The 17,151-nt window shown below is 42.4% G+C and overlaps 1 protein-coding gene across 1 annotated transcript in view; it reads right to left on the reverse strand.

The window, feature by feature from the left end:
- Positions 1-7,310: 7,310 nt before the first annotated feature.
- Positions 7,311-17,151, reverse strand: part of LOC138969498 (ATP-binding cassette sub-family C member 3-like) — a 69,319-nt gene continuing 59,478 nt past the window's right edge. The window contains exons 28-33 of the mRNA XM_070342304.1: positions 15,601-15,702; positions 15,194-15,340; positions 14,604-14,762; positions 12,484-12,650; positions 7,959-8,153; positions 7,311-7,609 (exon numbers count right to left, since the gene is read on the reverse strand). Coding sequence (XP_070198405.1) covers positions 7,498-7,609; positions 7,959-8,153; positions 12,484-12,650; positions 14,604-14,762; positions 15,194-15,340; positions 15,601-15,702 — 882 coding nt within the window. The 3' untranslated portion in view covers positions 7,311-7,497. The remainder of the gene's footprint in view (positions 7,610-7,958; positions 8,154-12,483; positions 12,651-14,603; positions 14,763-15,193; positions 15,341-15,600; positions 15,703-17,151) is intronic.

Consider the following 17,151-nt stretch of genomic DNA (forward strand, 5'->3'; position numbering starts at 1 on the left):
TTTGTGTGTGTGTGTGTGTGTGTGTGTGTGTGTGTGTGTGTGTGTGTGTGTGTGTGTGTGTGTGTGTGTGGGTGTATGTGTGGGTGTGGGTGTGGGTGTGGGTGTGGGTGTGTGTGTGGGTGTGGGTGTGGGTGTGGGTGTGGGTGGGGGGTCGTTTCCGTTTGATTAGCTTTCCTTTGCCTTGTTTAGTTTTGTTTGTTTGTTCTAAAACTTGTATTGTTACTTCACAATGATGCTGCTATTTGTTAGTGACTTGATGTAAACAGTATATGCACGAGATTGACATAACAGTATGCAGTTTGGTGAGACGCGCAGGACTGTGGGAACAGAAACAAGTCACGTAATGCTGACCGAAACCCGCTGACCGAGACATCGCTGGCTGAGAGGTCTTGGTAACAAAAGTCAACTGAACACAATGTACATGCATCATCAACTGAACACAATGTACATGCATCATCAACTGAACACAATGTACATGCATCATCAACTGAACACAATGTGCATGCATTCTTATCATTCTTGTCCAAAGTTTTTGAAAAGGTAGTTTTGAAGCAGCTGTTGTCATATTTGAACACCCATGATTTGATCTCGCACTCTCAGTCCGCTTATCGCCCTTCTCACTGTACTGAAACAGCCCTACTTAAAGTAATCAGTGACATTCTGTCTGCTCTGGATGGTGGTGATGTGTCAGTGCTTACCCTACTTGACCTTTCTGCAGCGTTCGACACGATTGACCATGTCACGCTTCTCCATAGACTTCAGACTCTGTACGGCATCTCCGGTCCACCGCTGGCATGGCTTGAGTCCTATCTCATTGGCAGGACTCAGGCTGTGCTTGTCGATGGCCAGATGTCTGCTCCAGCCCCACTTTCTTTCGGCGTTCCTCAAGGTTCAGTACTTGGTCCCATCCTTTTCATCATGTACACTAAGCCCCTCTCCATACTGATTCAAAACCATTCTGTTTTAAATCAGTCTTTTGCTGATGACACCCAGCTGTATAAACCCAGTCCCCCAGCAGAGACACATTCCGCCATCCAGACCATTCAGACATGCATCACTGATGTTAAATCTTGGATGGTTGATAACAAACTTAAGCTGAATGATGATAAGACTGAAGTCTTACTGTGCAAAAAGAAGAACACTACATTTCCCTCTCCCCAACCTGTTTCTGTTCAAATAGGCAACACCGACATTCTTTTCTCACCATCAGCTACAAACCTTGGATTCACCCTTTCATCTGACATGACCCTTAACAAACATATATCTTTAGTCTGTAGAGCAGCTTATTTTGAGCTTCGTAAGATCAGCACCATTCGCCACACACTCTCCTCTCAAACAACTAACACTCTTGTCTGTGCCTTTGTTCTTTTTAAACTTGACTACTGCAACTCTCTTCTCTCTGGCTGTCCTCTGTACCTCCTGCATAAACTACAAAAAGTCCAAAACTCGGCAGCACGCCTCATTCTCAAAGCACGAAAACGAGATCACGCAACACCACTTCTTCACACACTGCACTGGTTACCTATTCAAGCCCGCATTGACTACAAACTGTCTACCCTCTGCTTTAACTTCTTTTCTGGTTCGTCTCCTGCTTACTTCTCTGAACTCCTCACCGTCTATTCTCCAGCAAGACAACTCCGTGCCTCTTCTGACTGTCGCATCCTTACCATTCCATACACCAAAACCAAAACATACGGACAACGCACTTTTACTTTCTGCGCACCCACACAATGGAATTCTCTCCCCTTTCACATCCGGCACTCTCAGTCACCCCAAGCATTCAAACGAGCACTTAAAACGCACCTCTTCAGGAAATACAACCCCTGATTTTGTTTTCTCAGTCCATCAGTAGGCTACATGTAGTGTTATTTGTTGTTTTAGTGATTTTTCACCACCTATTTTATTCATGTTTTTATTACTTAGTTAGTGGAAGAATCTTTTGTAATGTATGTTTGAAGGTGTATGCTTTTGATAAAGCGTTGTTGACTATGAATGTAGATGTAAATGCTTGTATAACTGTGTTTTAATTTTAGTGTTATTTGTTGTTTTAGTGATTTTTCACTACCTATTTTATTCATGTTTTTATTATTTAGTTAGTGGAAGAATCTTTTGTAATGTATCTTTGATGGTGTATGCTTTTAATTAAGCGTTGTTGACTATGAATGTAGATGTAAATGCTTGTATAACTGTGTTTTAATTTTAAATGTGTCAAGCGCAAAGAGCATAATTGTAAAGTTATGATGTTGCGCTATATAAATGCTCATTTATTATTATTATTATTATTATTATGCATCATCAACTGAACACAATGTACATGCATCATCAACTGAACACAATGTACATGCATCATCAACTGAACACAATGTACATGCATCATCAACTGAACACAATGTACATGCATCATCAACTGAACACAATGTACATGCATCATCAACTGAACACAATGTACATGTATCATCAACTGAACACAATGTACATGCATCATCAACTGAACACAATGTACATGCATCATCAACTGAACACAATGTACATGCATCATCAACTGAACACAATGTACATGCATCATCAACTGAACACAATGTACATGCATCATCAACTGAACACAATGTACATGCATCATCAACTGAACACAATCTACATGCATCATCAACTGAACACAATGTACATGCATCATCAACTGAACACAATGTACATGCATCATCAATTGAACACAATGTACATGCATCATCAACTGAACACAATCTACATGCATCATCAACTGAACACAATGTACATGCATCAAACAGATTTCCTTGATTCTTAACACATTTTCAATCCAAACACAACATACAGTATAGAAGAAGAAGAAGAACATTTATATAGCGCTAAATCAAAAACTTTCGTTAAAAAGGCTTGCTCTAAGTGCTTGACATGTATATACTGACCGTATGTATATACTTTTTGATTCACGAAATAATTTTACAACAATACAATGCACTCAGTTTTGAAGCATTTTTTGCAACTTTTCAATTTAAAATATAATTCTGATTGACGATTTTTCAGCTTTCAAGCTGGAAAGTAGCATGCTTTACAGTCTGGGCAGGGTAAAAAAACTGTTTCACTAAAACTAAGCGGGTTTGAATAAAAAAAATGCGATCGCAACAGTGCCACCTCAAATTTACTTAAATGCCGCATGAGACGTCATCAAAGGTCTTTATCCACAAAACTGAAAAAGCAAACGTGCGGTGAACCTTTCTGTATGTGCATATCAAGTTTAATTAAGATATTTCCAGTTAAATTCTGTGCTAAACACGCACACACACACACGCACAATAACACACGATAACACACACACGCGCACACACACACACGCACGCACACACACCTCGTTTCGATTCCCAGTCTGCTGGAAAGCCTTTAGTCAAATATTGTGTACAAATAAAAACACCGGTTCGTCAACCTTTAATAAGGTAGCGCTGTCTTTGTCGGTGTCTCTTCAGTCACCTCTAGGTGTGACCGCTCCCCCCCCCCCCCTCTCTCTCTTGCCCTCTCTCACTCTTTCTATATACACACACACACACACACACACGCACGCACATACACACACACACACAAACAAACACACACAAACAAACAAACACACACACACACACACACACAAACTCAACTCATTTTTCCTACTCTCACCTTTTCCACTACCCAATTTTCCCTTTGTCTCTCCCCAGAACATCGTCACCCTTTCTGCTCTCGTTCAGACGCTCGACAAAGCCTCGATGTCCAGTCTCGAGAAGAAGGGCCAAGTTATTTGTGTTCTCCAATGACATTTCGCCGGCCTTTCCTGGCCACAGAATAACACAACTAACGACCAATTAGCATGCTTGGTGTTGGCCGGAGGCCGTTCGCTGGCAGACGAGTATAGGACGGGGGGTGAGTGGAACTATACAGTAACTGTCGTGGAAGAAAGGAAAAGAGATGATGTTTGTTGTGCACATGAAGGAAGGGTCCTCATGGTCCCTAGGCTGTGCCGTTGGTTGACGCCATCTTTGACTGACGTCCAGCATGCTACGTCATTAAGGTGTCGTGTGCAAAGGAAATGTCACTGATGGCGTAGTCAATGGTTTTTGTTGTCGGGGGAGAGGGTGTGTGTGTGTGTGTGTGTGTGTGTGTGTGTGTGTGTGTGTGTGTGTGTGAATGATTTGAGTTCCAGTTATGTCGTTTCCTTCTCCTTTTCTTCCTTCTTCTCCCCCTCGCCCCCCCCCCCCAGCGGTTAACATCAACACAAAATAACAGTTAAATAACAGAAAATAACTCAAAACTATTAATGCAACTATTTATAAGGTTAAACAGGTTTTCATCTTGGCTGTTTCAACCATACAAGTACACCATCAGTGCCGTCTATTACTTAAATACAGCTTCGCTGTCCAAAAGCCCCTTTCTAAGACGCTTTCTGACCTTTAAGTCTACAAAGAACAGATTATACTTATAGAGTGCCTTGACGCATAAGCATGACCAGTCACTAGTTTTTCTCTGCATGCATAAGGCTTCCTATATTTGATTCTATAAAAGTTACATCAAATTCTGACGGTTGATACAAAACAACGTCCGAAAGTCCAAATGATTTGACTTTTAAGTTGATTTGAAACGGTTTACTAATGGGGAAGGTCCCCTTATTTGCCAACTTTGAAATAATGTATGTTTAAAGTTAGGATTTTTCTACTGTGTGGTATTCTCAGAACATCCAGAAGTTCATATGGTCTGGTATTTCAAACAATTTGCTCGTAAGGGACGCCCCTTTCACAAACAACGTTGACATTATCTGACCACTTACGTTTGCCGGATCTTTAAGAATAACATATGTATTTTCCCTGTTCATAAATACAGCCAGTCTGAACATTAACACACACAAAAACACAACTATGGAATGAGACCTGTTGTGTTCATGTAAAATATCATCCGGTATACAATGGTTACAGACTAAAAACATGTGTCGATTTCCTTGTAATAAACTAGTTATATACAGCAAACAACGTCCTTGGAACGAAATGATGACTCAGTGAAGACTGAAAGGTTAATGAAACCACTGACATTTCTATTCCTACACTACTCGTCATACAAAACTAAACACATACATTTAGCTGTCGATCTTTGCGATGCGGCCAGTTATATTAAAACCAAGTATATTGCCAGAACAGGCAACACTGTTAGGCATAACAGCTGAATCAAATCAATTTGTATGGGTAGAAAATGAGCTGTTCTTCCATTTGAGATCAAAAACGGGGTCACTCTTGCTTATTTAGATTTTTATGTATTTTAGTGTCTGCAAGTTTGCTTTTGCGAATTTGATTTTGGGGGGTGCCCTGGGTCTCCGGTACACTGCATAAACACTAATTGATGAAAAATAAAACTCTTTATTTCATACGGTAGGGGAATGAATTACCTTTCTGGCAATGTACTTGGTTTTAATATAACTGGCCGCATCACAAAGATCTACAGCTAAATGTATGTGTTTAGTTTTTTATGACGAGTAGTGTAGAACGCAACCTCTGTCCAGAGAAGACAGTAACTCGTCTGACATATTACAGACCCACACATCAAGTCCAACGTTCGAAACGTTAGAACAGAAGACAAACTCTGATTAAACCGATAGAAAGGCCAAACAAAAATAGAGCCCGCTGTGGCATGTAATTGTCTGTCCCATAAAACAAGATTGTTGAAACAAGGAGGCATTAGTTTCGGGCAAGCAATTTCAGCAACTCACTTTATGTCATCATAAAATCGATTAGAATAACAACAAATCTTGATAATACGGAGAGATTATCAAAACCGAAGATCGAGCGCGTGCGCACATCTGCACACGGACACAAAGACACACACACACACACGCACGCACGCACACACACAGACACTCACACACACACACACACACACACACACACACGCACGCACGCACACACGCACGCACACACGCACGCACACACACACACGCACGCATATACACACGCATGCCCCCCTCTCTCTCTCTCTCTCTCTCTCTCTCTCTCTCACACACACACACACACACACACACACACACACGTACACACACACACACACACACACACACACACACACACATTGTTCATATGAGCAAAAGCACCTATATTAATATGCCAAGCACACAAATGTCAAAAGTAAGGTCACTGGATGCCAAGAACCGGTACTAAAGGGGCATCAACCCCAAAAGACATTATTTACGATCTCAGAATAAGGTCATTAGTGCCTTAGTGATAAACCAAAAAAACCACCTGCGGTGGTGATAGTTGATTTAGAACTGCACGTGCATTCGTGTCTGTGCACGCGCGCGTGTTTTATTTGATTTGAGCTCTTATCATCACTAACAGGTTTTTTTTATGTTCTAGCAGTAGTTTCTTAAACGAGAATGTTGTAACCGCGTTTACACCAAAGCAAAACAATTCGCTCAAATACATTTGATCTTAATCTTAGTCTGAATCTCATGGTAACGGTATGAGTGATCCTTAATCTTAGTCTGAATCTCATGGTAACGGTATGAGTGATCCTTAATCTTAGTCTGAATCTCATGGTAACGGTATGAGTGATCCTTAAAACAATGCACCAGACATCAATGTTCACTCACGAGCCCATCACGGTTAAACCTGCCCGTATATATATATATATATATATATCTTTAGCCCTTTTAGCAAGATTTACACAACCAGTACCTCCGTTGGTACTGCACCGAGAACTATCCGAACGATCAAAACCGGAGAAATCTGTGTAATAAGCTGTCAACAACAACAACAACAACAACAACAACAACAAAAACGTATACATTCGCCTGTCTTTTTGGGACTCCTACAAGTATTGTTACATGTACGAAAATAGTGCCGAACACAGTCCGAAGAGATATATACACAGGCTGAAGTCCCAACATCCGTGTAAGCCTAGGAAGGTTAACACGTATTCAACGCCATGAAAGTTCCAGGCAAACTGTTCTCACAGCGCTTGGCACAGTGCTACGTGTCCTGAAGAGTGTGACACACATTGCAAACTGTTCTCACAGCGCTTGGCACAGTGCTACGTGTCCTGAAGAGTGTGGCCCACATTGCCGAGAAGCGTATATTATTGTAAGCACAACAAGTACCAAACATCCAAAACCAGGTGGACTCATTACCTCGCCGGCATCTTGCAAGCTAGTTTTATCCATGATTCTAAGATAACTTCATTATTTGTATCACAAGTGTTTGTCTTTCTGTCTGCTTCAAAGGCCACTGACTTGATGTACTAGTAAATGTAACTTTTTGTTTTGTCAATAATTAAACGTTCCAATAAACTACAATTCTTGTTTTTTTTATTCATTCATTATTTCACAAGAAGTATCATTATTCAGGCACGTTTCACGTCAATAAAAAGTTCAAGAAAGATAATTTCCCGCGGCGCTTGGTCTCAGTACTAGGCACACAGTGATGCATTTCCAAAGAAGGTTGCCATGAAGTGTTTCAGCGCAACAGGCATCATTGTTCAGGCCAAGCCAGCGTCCCTCAGCATAGCGGCGAAGGCAGAGTTGGGTTTGGTCAGCAGGTTCGCAGGGGTGTCAAACTCACGCACGGTTCCAGAATCCATCACCAGTATTCTGAAACAAAGTGTCAATTTGACAGTACTCGGTGATCTTCCACCTTGCAACCTCCTCGTCATCAGAATTAGCTTATAAAACTGCAAAAGGTTTAATAATGGCGTTCATAGGGAGAGCGATGGTGGTGATGACGGTAAATTAATCATATCAACAACTCAATAAAAACAAAACACCTGCACGAACAATGATCCTTACACAAAAAGGCCTGCATAATGAGCTAACCTACCTGTCGTAGTCCATCATGGTGTTGAGGCGGTGATTGTTAACAGTGAAGGAGTCCATGAAATTCCAGAAGAAAAACAATGAACAACAACGACCTCACACATTGCCTGCAAATTGCGTATCCTACCTGTCGTAGTCCATGATGGTGTTGAGGCGGTGGGCGATGGTGAGAATGGTGCACGTGCTGAAGGCGTGACGCACGGTGGCCTGGATGAGGGCGTCAGTCTCCATGTCCACAGCGGCCGTAGCCTCGTCCAGCACCAAGATCCGTGTCTTCCTCAGTAGCGTTCTAGCCAGGCACACCAACTGTCGCTGTCCCACGCTGTTAGAGAGAGAGGGTACTCAAATCAAATCAAATCATATCAAATTGTATTTTACGAGGGTTGTGGCATAAGCATTACAAACGAGCTTTTTTTTCAACCAGCCCTCGCCCTGAGAGGGACAACATGTGTGAACAGTACATGTGGTTAATTGTTTTATGTAGGTTATACATTTAATTGTTCTATTCTGTATATGTTCTTTTGTAATGGGCCTAGAGCCATAGGTTAGGCACTTAAAAAATGTCTAGTTATTATTATCATTATAACACATATCTACAGGGACAGGAAGAAAGAGAGAGCGATAGAGAGGATTAAAGGGAGAGTGATAGAGAGGATTAAAGGGAGAGCGATAGAGAGGATCAAAGAGAGAGCGATAGAGAGGATTAAAGAGAGAGCGACAGAGAGGATTAAAGAGAGAGCGACAGAGAGGATTAAAGAGAGAGCGATAGAGAGGATTAAAGAGAGAGCGACAGAGAGGATTAAAGAGAGAGCGATAGAGAGGATTAAAGAGAGAGTGATAGAGAGGATTAAAGAGAGAGCGATAGAGAGGATTAAAGAGAGAGCGATAGAGAGGATTAAAGAGAGAGCGACAGAGAGGATTAAAGAGAGAGCGATAGAGAGGATTAAAGAGAGAGCGATAGAGAGGATTAAAGAGAGAGCGATAGAGAGGATTAAAGAGAGAGCGATAGAGAGGATTAAAGAGAGAGCGACAGAGAGGATTAAAGAGAGAGCGATAGAGAGGATTAAAGAGAGAGCGATAGAGAGGATTAAAGAGAGAGCGATAGAGAGGATTAAAGAGAGAGCGATAGAGAGGATTAAAGAGAGAGCGATAGAGAGGATTAAAGAGAGAGCGATAGAGAGGATTAAAGAGAGAGCGATAGAGAGGATTAAAGAGAGAGCGATAGAGAGGATTAAAGAGAGAGCGATAGAGAGGATTAAAGAGAGAGCGATAGAGAGGATTAAAGAGAGAGCGATAGAGAGGATTAAAGAGAGAGCGATAGAGAGGATTAAAGAGAGAGCGATAGAGAGGATTAAAGAGAGAGCGATAGAGAGGATTAAAGAGAGAGCGATAGAGAGGATTAAAGAGAGAGCGATAGAGAGGATTAAAGAGAGAGTGATAGAGAGGATTAAAGAGAGAGCGATAGAGAGGATTAAAGAGAGAACGATAGAGAGGATCAAAGAGAGAGCGATAGAGAGGATTAAAGAGAGAGTGATAGAGAGGATTAAAGAGAGAGTGATAGAGAGGATTAAAGAGAGAGCGATAGAGAGGATTAAAGAGAGAGCGATAGAGAGGATTAAAGAGAGAGTGATAGAGAGGATTAACAAGAAGAGCAAACGCTCGATCGAGTCACTTTCGCAGTTCTGAATATTATATGAGGCATCAGATGGACAGGAAGAAATTGCTATTCACAACACAATGAGTCACGTTCACATAAAATTTGAGCCCGGTCACTTTTATAGTTTCCGAGAAAAGCCCAACGTTAAGTTGTGTGTTGCCGAACAGAAAAGGCTAGTTATCTCCCTTGTTTTTCTGATAACGTTCGTAAAAGGCTACAGATGTAAATACTTTGATGTAAAGAATAATCCTACAAAGTTTCAATCACATCCGATGAACTTTGTCAAAGATATAAAATGTCTAATTTTTCCTTTGACGCTGACCTGTGACCTTGAAAAAGGTCAAAGGTCAACGAAACCATCGTTAAAGTGTAGAGGTCATTGGAGGTCACGACTAAACAAAATATGAGCCCGATCGCTTTGATAATTTCCGAGAAAAGATATAAAATGTCTAATTTTTCCTTTGACGCTGACCTGTGACCTTGAAAAAGGTCAAAGGTCAACGAAACCATCGTTAAAGTGTAGAGGTCATTGGAGGTCACGACTAAACAAAATATGAGCCCGATCGCTTTGATAGTTTCCGAGAAAAGTCCAACGTTAAGGTGGTGTCTACGGACGGCCGGCCGGCCGGCCGGCCGGCCGGACAGACTAACACTGACCGATTACATAGAGTCACTTTTTCTCAAGTGACTCAAAGAGAGAGTGATAGAGAGGATTAAAGAGAGAGCGATAGAGAGGATTAAAGAGAGAGCGATAGAGAGGATTAAAGAGAGAGCGATAGAGAGGATTAAAGAGAGAGCGATAGAGAGGATTAAAGAGAGAGCGATAGAGAGGATTAAAGAGAGAGCGATAGAGAGGATTAAAGAGAGAGTGATAGAGAGGATTAAAGAGAGAGCGATAGAGAGGATTAAAGAGAGAGCGATAGAGAGGATTAAAGAGAGAGCGATAGAGAGGATTAAAGAGAGAGCGATAGAGAGGATTAAAGAGAGAGCGATAGAGAGGATTAAAGAGAGAGCGATAGAGAGGATTAAAGAGAGAGTGATAGAGAGGATTAAAAAGAGAATGATAGAGAGGATTAAAGAGAGAGCGATAGAGAGGATTAAAGAGAGAGCGATAGAGAGGATTAAAGAGAGAGTGATAGAGAGGATTAAAGAGAGAGTGATAGAGAGGATTAAAGAGAGAGTGATAGAGAGGATTAAAGAGAGAGCGATAGAGAGGATTAAAGAGAGAGCGATAGAGAGGATTAAAGAGAGAGCGATAGAGAGGATTAAAGAGAGAGCGATAGAGAGGATTAAAGAGAGAGCGATAGAGAGGATCAAAGAGAGAGCGATAGAGAGGATTAAAGAGAGAGTGATAGAGAGGATCAAAGAGAGAGCGATAGAGAGCATTAAAGAGAGAGCGATAGAGAGGATTAAAGAGAGAGCGATAGAGAGGATTAAAGAGAGAGTGATAGAGAGGATTAAAGAGAGAGCGATAGAGAGGATTAAAGAGAGAGCGATAGAGAGGATTAAAGAGAGAGCGATAGAGAGGATTAAAGAGAGAGTGATAGAGAGGATTAAAGAGAGAGCGATAGAGAGGATTAAAGAGAGAGCGATAGAGAGGATTAAAGAGAGAGCGATAGAGAGGATTAAAGAGAGAGCGATAGAGAGGATTAAAGAGAGAGCGATAGAGAGGATTAAAGAGAGAGCGATAGAGAGGATTAAAGAGAGAGTGATAGAGAGGATTAAAGAGAGAGCGATAGAGAGGATTAAAGAGAGAGCGATAGAGAGGATTAAAGAGAGAGCGATAGAGAGGATTAAAGAGAGAGCGATAGAGAGGATTAAAGAGAGAGCGATAGAGAGGATTAAAGGGAGAGCGATAGAGAGGATCAAAGAGAGAGCGATAGAGAGGATTAAAGAGAGAGCGATAGAGAGGATTAAAGAGAGAGCGATAGAGAGGATTAAAGAGAGAGTGATAGAGAGGATTAAAGAGAGAGCGATAGAGAGGATTAAAGAGAGAGTGATAGAGAGGATTAAAGAGAGAGCGATAGAGAGGATTAAAGAGAGAGCGATAGAGAGGATTAAAGAGAGAGCGATAGAGAGGATTAAAGAGAGAGCGATAGAGAGGATTAAAGAGAGAGTGATAGAGAGGATTAAAGAGAGAGCGATAGAGAGGATTAAAGAGAGAGCGATAGAGAGGATTAAAGAGAGAGCGATAGAGAGGATTAAAGAGAGAGCGATAGAGAGGATTAAAGAGAGAGCGATAGAGAGGATTAAAGAGAGAGCGATAGAGAGGATTAAAGAGAGAGTGATAGAGAGGATTAAAGAGAGAGCGATAGAGAGGATTAAAGAGAGAGTGATAGAGAGGATTAAAGAGAGAGTGATAGAGAGGATTAAAGAGAGAGTGATAGAGAGGATTAAAGAGAGAGTGATAGAGAGGATTAAAGAGAGAGTGATAGAGAGGATTAAAGAGAGAGCGATAGAGAGGATTAAAGAGAGAGCGATAGAGAGGATTAAAGAGAGAGTGAAGAGTGAAGACATAAACAATAGTGTTGGATACATTTCTTTCGAAGTTTCGTTTTGGTCAGACACACTAACTGTCGCTTGAATGGCATTATCTTTCGTAATCTAACAATTAGCTCAGATGGTAGAGCACTGGACTTGTGATCGGAAGGTCGCAGGTTCGAATTCGGGCCGGGACGGACACGGGTCAACTTTATGTGCGGACCCAGAGACGGAAGCCATGTCCCACCCCCGTGTCATCACAATGGCACGTAAAAGACCTTGGTCATTCTGCCATAAGTGCAGGTGGCTGATTACACCTAAACACGCTAACACCTGGGTAGCGCGACTCCGTTGCTGCTAGCTTTCCACTGGGAGGAAGCGACCCGAATTTCCCAGCGATGGGACAATAAAGTAAGGAAAATGAAAATGAAAATGAAAAAATTACATAGGAGACAAATCCGGTTACCGAAGAACTCATTTACACTTGCAAATATTTAAGCAGTGCTAAACAAACCTAAGGTTGAGTCCCCCCTCCCCGCACTCATAGGACAGATCCCCGGGCAGGCCCTGTACGAATTCGTGGAGGTAAGCCTGCTGCAACGCCCGCCACAGTGCCACGTCGTCGTACTGACCGAACGGGTCAAGGTTGAAACGGAGCGACCCCGAGAACAGAACGGGATCCTGCAATAGTCCTCCTTCAGCATAACTTTATTTTGTATTTTAAATTAATTTACGCAATCTAATTCAGGCGCTCTTACCTGCGCAAACTAAGCTTGATTGAGACGACTTTTTGTGCCTAGGTATACGTAGTTCCTTTCCGATGACAGGCATCTGTTGACTTGTCCTATGTAATAATGTAATATTTCAAAGTCTAAGCCATGCCAGGTCGGTTAATATAGTTACTGATCTGTGCGTTCACCTTTTTTTGTTGAAAACATCATGCCCGTTGTCATATAAAAGTAATAGTTACAACAGCATATGCTACAAATCATTTTTCTCATTCTGTCTTCCTGTAAACTTTATTTTTGTCACGTCTAGTGCGCATTATCATAAGGCATAATTAATGAAAGACAGAGAGAGTAGTAAGTTGGGACACAACTTGAATTAAAAAGTACCCTTCTTCCCGGTAAAAACATCTTCTAAATCATCATGAATGCGGCTAGCTTTTACATGGAATGAGACAATAGTTCCATTTGGACACATACCATGTATCTACAGTCCGGTTACTTTCTGAGCCGAGGGAGATGTTTTGACAGAATTGAGTTCTATCGTCACTGACACCCATGTCACTCTCCGAAGGGGGTACTGATTTGGCGTATATGGTCCGCTGGACCCAAAAAGCAACAACTAACTATCTAACACTCTCCGAAATTACTTCTGCGAAACATTCTTCCTCTACATCAACCAGATTTTTTTTTTGAATTTTTTTTTTATATATGCGTCCAAGTGGAAGGATGCTCTTGTAGCAAACGAAAGCCTGGGCAAATTTGTGGTGGTTTCAAGATGGTCACTTGGGAGGGGAGATCTCTTGGACGTCGCGTGATCAGATATGTGACACTCCACCACGGAATGAGTCGCAAGTCACCTTTGCATGATTTTCATATTTGAACATTTCCATAAAGAGTTTTTTATGCTCTATGCAGTGGTGAAAACCGCTTTAGAAAAGAGCGAAAACTGTTTGAGTTATAAGCCTGTGATTAAGGTGACCCTCACACTATTAGCAGACACTCCCCGGACTTATATTAAGCCTAGCGCAAAACCGCGCGAGGTGACATGCTACTCATTTCGTGGTGGAGGGTCACATAATTATGTGAAAGTTGTGCGGAGCTAGCCCCCTAGCACCTGAGAGAATACGAAGCAGTGATATGAGCAAACGACTTTCAATTTCTTTTCAGTGCCACCACTTCCATTCACTTGGCAAGGTTTTTCATACTCTAAAAGTCGATTGTTCATGTCAATGCTTCTTATTCTCTCAGGTGCCACGACGCTAGTTCTGAATAACTCTCAATTACTATTGCAGTCTATATTTAGAGTTGTTACTTCCCTTTGTTTGTCTCATCTTGGTGCTCTTACGGTCTTGCTTTTGATTCTAGCACGAATTTAAAAAAAAAGGTTAAATTTCTGGAACGATTAATTCAGGGAGAGAGGGGGGAGGGGGGGGGGGGTAACAGAACATTTAGAAGCACCTCGACCTAGCGGTTCTCAATGTGAACAAACAAACTGAGACACAACACTGAGACAAAAATAAATTAATGACGTTGTGATTAATCTTACAATGTCCCCAAGTTGTTCGTAGCCATGATCAGACAAAAGAGTCTTGTAGTTACGAATAAAACCATGTTTAACGGGGACCATGTTTAACGGGGACCATGTTTAACGGGGACCATGTTTAACGGGGACCATGTTTAACGGGGACCATGTTTAACGGGGACCATGTTTAACGGGGACCATGTTTAACGGGGACCATGTTTAACGGGGACCATGTTTAACGGGGACCATGTTTAACGGGGACCATGTTTAACGTGGACCATGTATAACGGGGACCATGTTTAACGGGGACCATGTTTAACGGGGACCATGTTTAACATGTTTAACGGGGACCATGTTTAACGGGGCAAAGTGACCGACACTGACCTGCGGCAGGATGGTGAGACGGGCCCGGAGATCGTGCAGTCCCATGTCAGCGATGTTGATTCCATCCACCAAGATGGCGCCCCCTGTCGCCTCGATCAGGCGGAATAACGCAAGCGACAGGGACGACTTACCTGCCCCAGTCCGACCCACTATGCCGATCTGTGGCACAGAAGAAGGCAAATATGACCAAGAAGCTAAAAAAGAAAATTATTCTTAATATTTTATACAACATACGTGAGAGAGACCAGTCATGTCATAAATAAACCATACACTCACACGTGGTTATATCATTTACATTGAGGTCATGTCAAACTAATCTTGCTGCGACCTAATTTTACACTGCTCATGATGACAATTAAAGTTCGCGAGACAAATGTCAACCAAATATCTACCCGTGCCAATGTACACACAATGATGTGAGGGGGTAAAGATCTCCCGTTCCGACACAGTTACATACCTACCCACTTACGCAGGAAGGTTTAAGATGGAAAATGTCTTCCGCTCAAAAATAACCTACCTATATCCGCTTACAAGCGAAGCGAACAATGCCATATTACTAAGTCAAATTCTAATGGAGAAAATGTTTGAACCTTTTCTCCGCCCTTGATCTGACACGACACGCCTTTGAGCACAAGTTCCAGCCCCGGTCTGTATCGAGTCTGGAAGCCTCTCAGCTCCACCCCACCCCGGGCTGGCCAGTCGGGTGCAGGTCTTTTCTGCTCATTCACCCAAGATGCCTACACAAACAAAGCGATCGCTTTTAAAGAAAGCACCTTGGAAATCTTCGTAGATTCACCCAGGCTTGCACACGGTTTATCAGCATCCCCCCTCCCTCGCACACACACACACACACACACACATACACACGCCAACGAAACGTAGATAAATAAATAAAATAAAACACTGCTTCGTCCAGCAGAATTCCCAGTCAAGGTCACAGTCACACTGAGTATTGACTGACCCAGGGTTTCGGTTTTACACGCACAGCGTCCCTCACCTCAGAAGGGACCTCGGAGTATTCCTTGAGTCTTTCTACGGACACCACGTTGGTCTCAAAGTCTGTCACCTGCCTCACCAGGTAGTTGAGCGTGTAGGTCAGCTGCAACAGCAGGGAGGATATGTGTGTGCAGTAAGAGTCTGCTGCGTCACGAATCCACAAAGTCATTGCACATTACCTTGTACAGTCGAACCTGTTTAAAGAGACCACCCAAGGGACTGAGCAAAAGTGGTCTCTTTAGACAGGTGGTCTCTTTAGACAGGTGATTTATACAGTAAAGACCGTCGGGAATCCTTTGGGGTGGTCTTAATGGGCAGGTGGTCTTTAAGGACAGGTGGTCTCTGGGGCAGGTTCTACTGTATACACAAACCACGGTTTGCACGTGGCCCTGTTGGGATCCAGGGCTGGGGTGCACGAAGCGAAACTGGGTGCCACCCAATTGGATGGTATGCAGCCGCGCGATCGGATTGGTTGAGATTGATACTTGTTGTGATTTTAACTAATCAGACATCGCGGTTTGTTCCCACCGTATTAGCCGGCAGCCCCGGAGTAGTAAGGAAAAGGTATGCCTCATCCCCCTTTTATTTGCGCAGCTGCGCAGCCGCGCAGCCGTATTTTGATAGAAGGTTATAGGTTAAGGTGCCTGTGTTTAAGTAGTGATAAGGAGATATTGCGCATAAACGGTTTATTGCGTTTTATATTTTGTCATGTGATTTCATGTGCCTGTACCTGTTGCTCGGTACTAATGACCACTCCAGCTGGGGTAATGACAGGATTACTGCCCCCCCGGCCTTTTTTTATTGGTGCTTAACGCGGCTGGGTTACTGAGCCGCCTCCTTTCTATTGACAGTAATCCCCTCCCATTTTCTCCGCGCTTCGCGGAGCCCTCTCTCTTTAATAGCTATGTAGTTTGGTGCCCTGTCAGGGGAGGTGTCAGGATAAGGTAATAAAAATGGTATCCCTACTCTTTGCGGAGCCCCTTCGCCGATAAAACCACCAGAGGTGGTCAGCGGTTAGAGAAGTTTAATAGGAGGTGGTTTGCCTACCCCGAGGGTTGATTAGGTTTTAATGCTTAGATTAGTGCTAGACAAATGGTGTGGGGTGGGTGTGGAAGTTAGCTCGACTGATGAGAGGGATGGGAGCTGATGTACACATATAACAAAAGTTTTAACAAGTAGACTCAGATTGTTGTTTTTTATGTGGGTGTTATAAACATCGGAGGTACATTTTACACCGAACACGAGTTGTTCTACAGTCAGTCATACATAATGTTAGGTTAGAGACTGATCACGTCTGAGCATTGCACCACAGAGATGCAAGACCTAAACATGTTAGACCTTGTTGATTGGTCAGCACTAAAAATAGAAACGGTTGTTCTACATACAAGGTTTTGATAGGTACACCAGATAAGATAGGTATTATTTTGTTTTTGATATTTATTTTCTTCGTTGTTGCGGTGTTTAATTTTTTTTAATTTTGTTGTTGATAGACTATGTAAGAGGTAGGGTTATATGTGTGGTGGGAATAAAATGTAAGTGCAAACACACACAC

Source organism: Littorina saxatilis, linkage group LG6 (genome assembly GCF_037325665.1).
Source record: "Littorina saxatilis isolate snail1 linkage group LG6, US_GU_Lsax_2.0, whole genome shotgun sequence".
NCBI lineage: Eukaryota > Metazoa > Mollusca > Gastropoda > Littorinimorpha > Littorinidae > Littorina > Littorina saxatilis.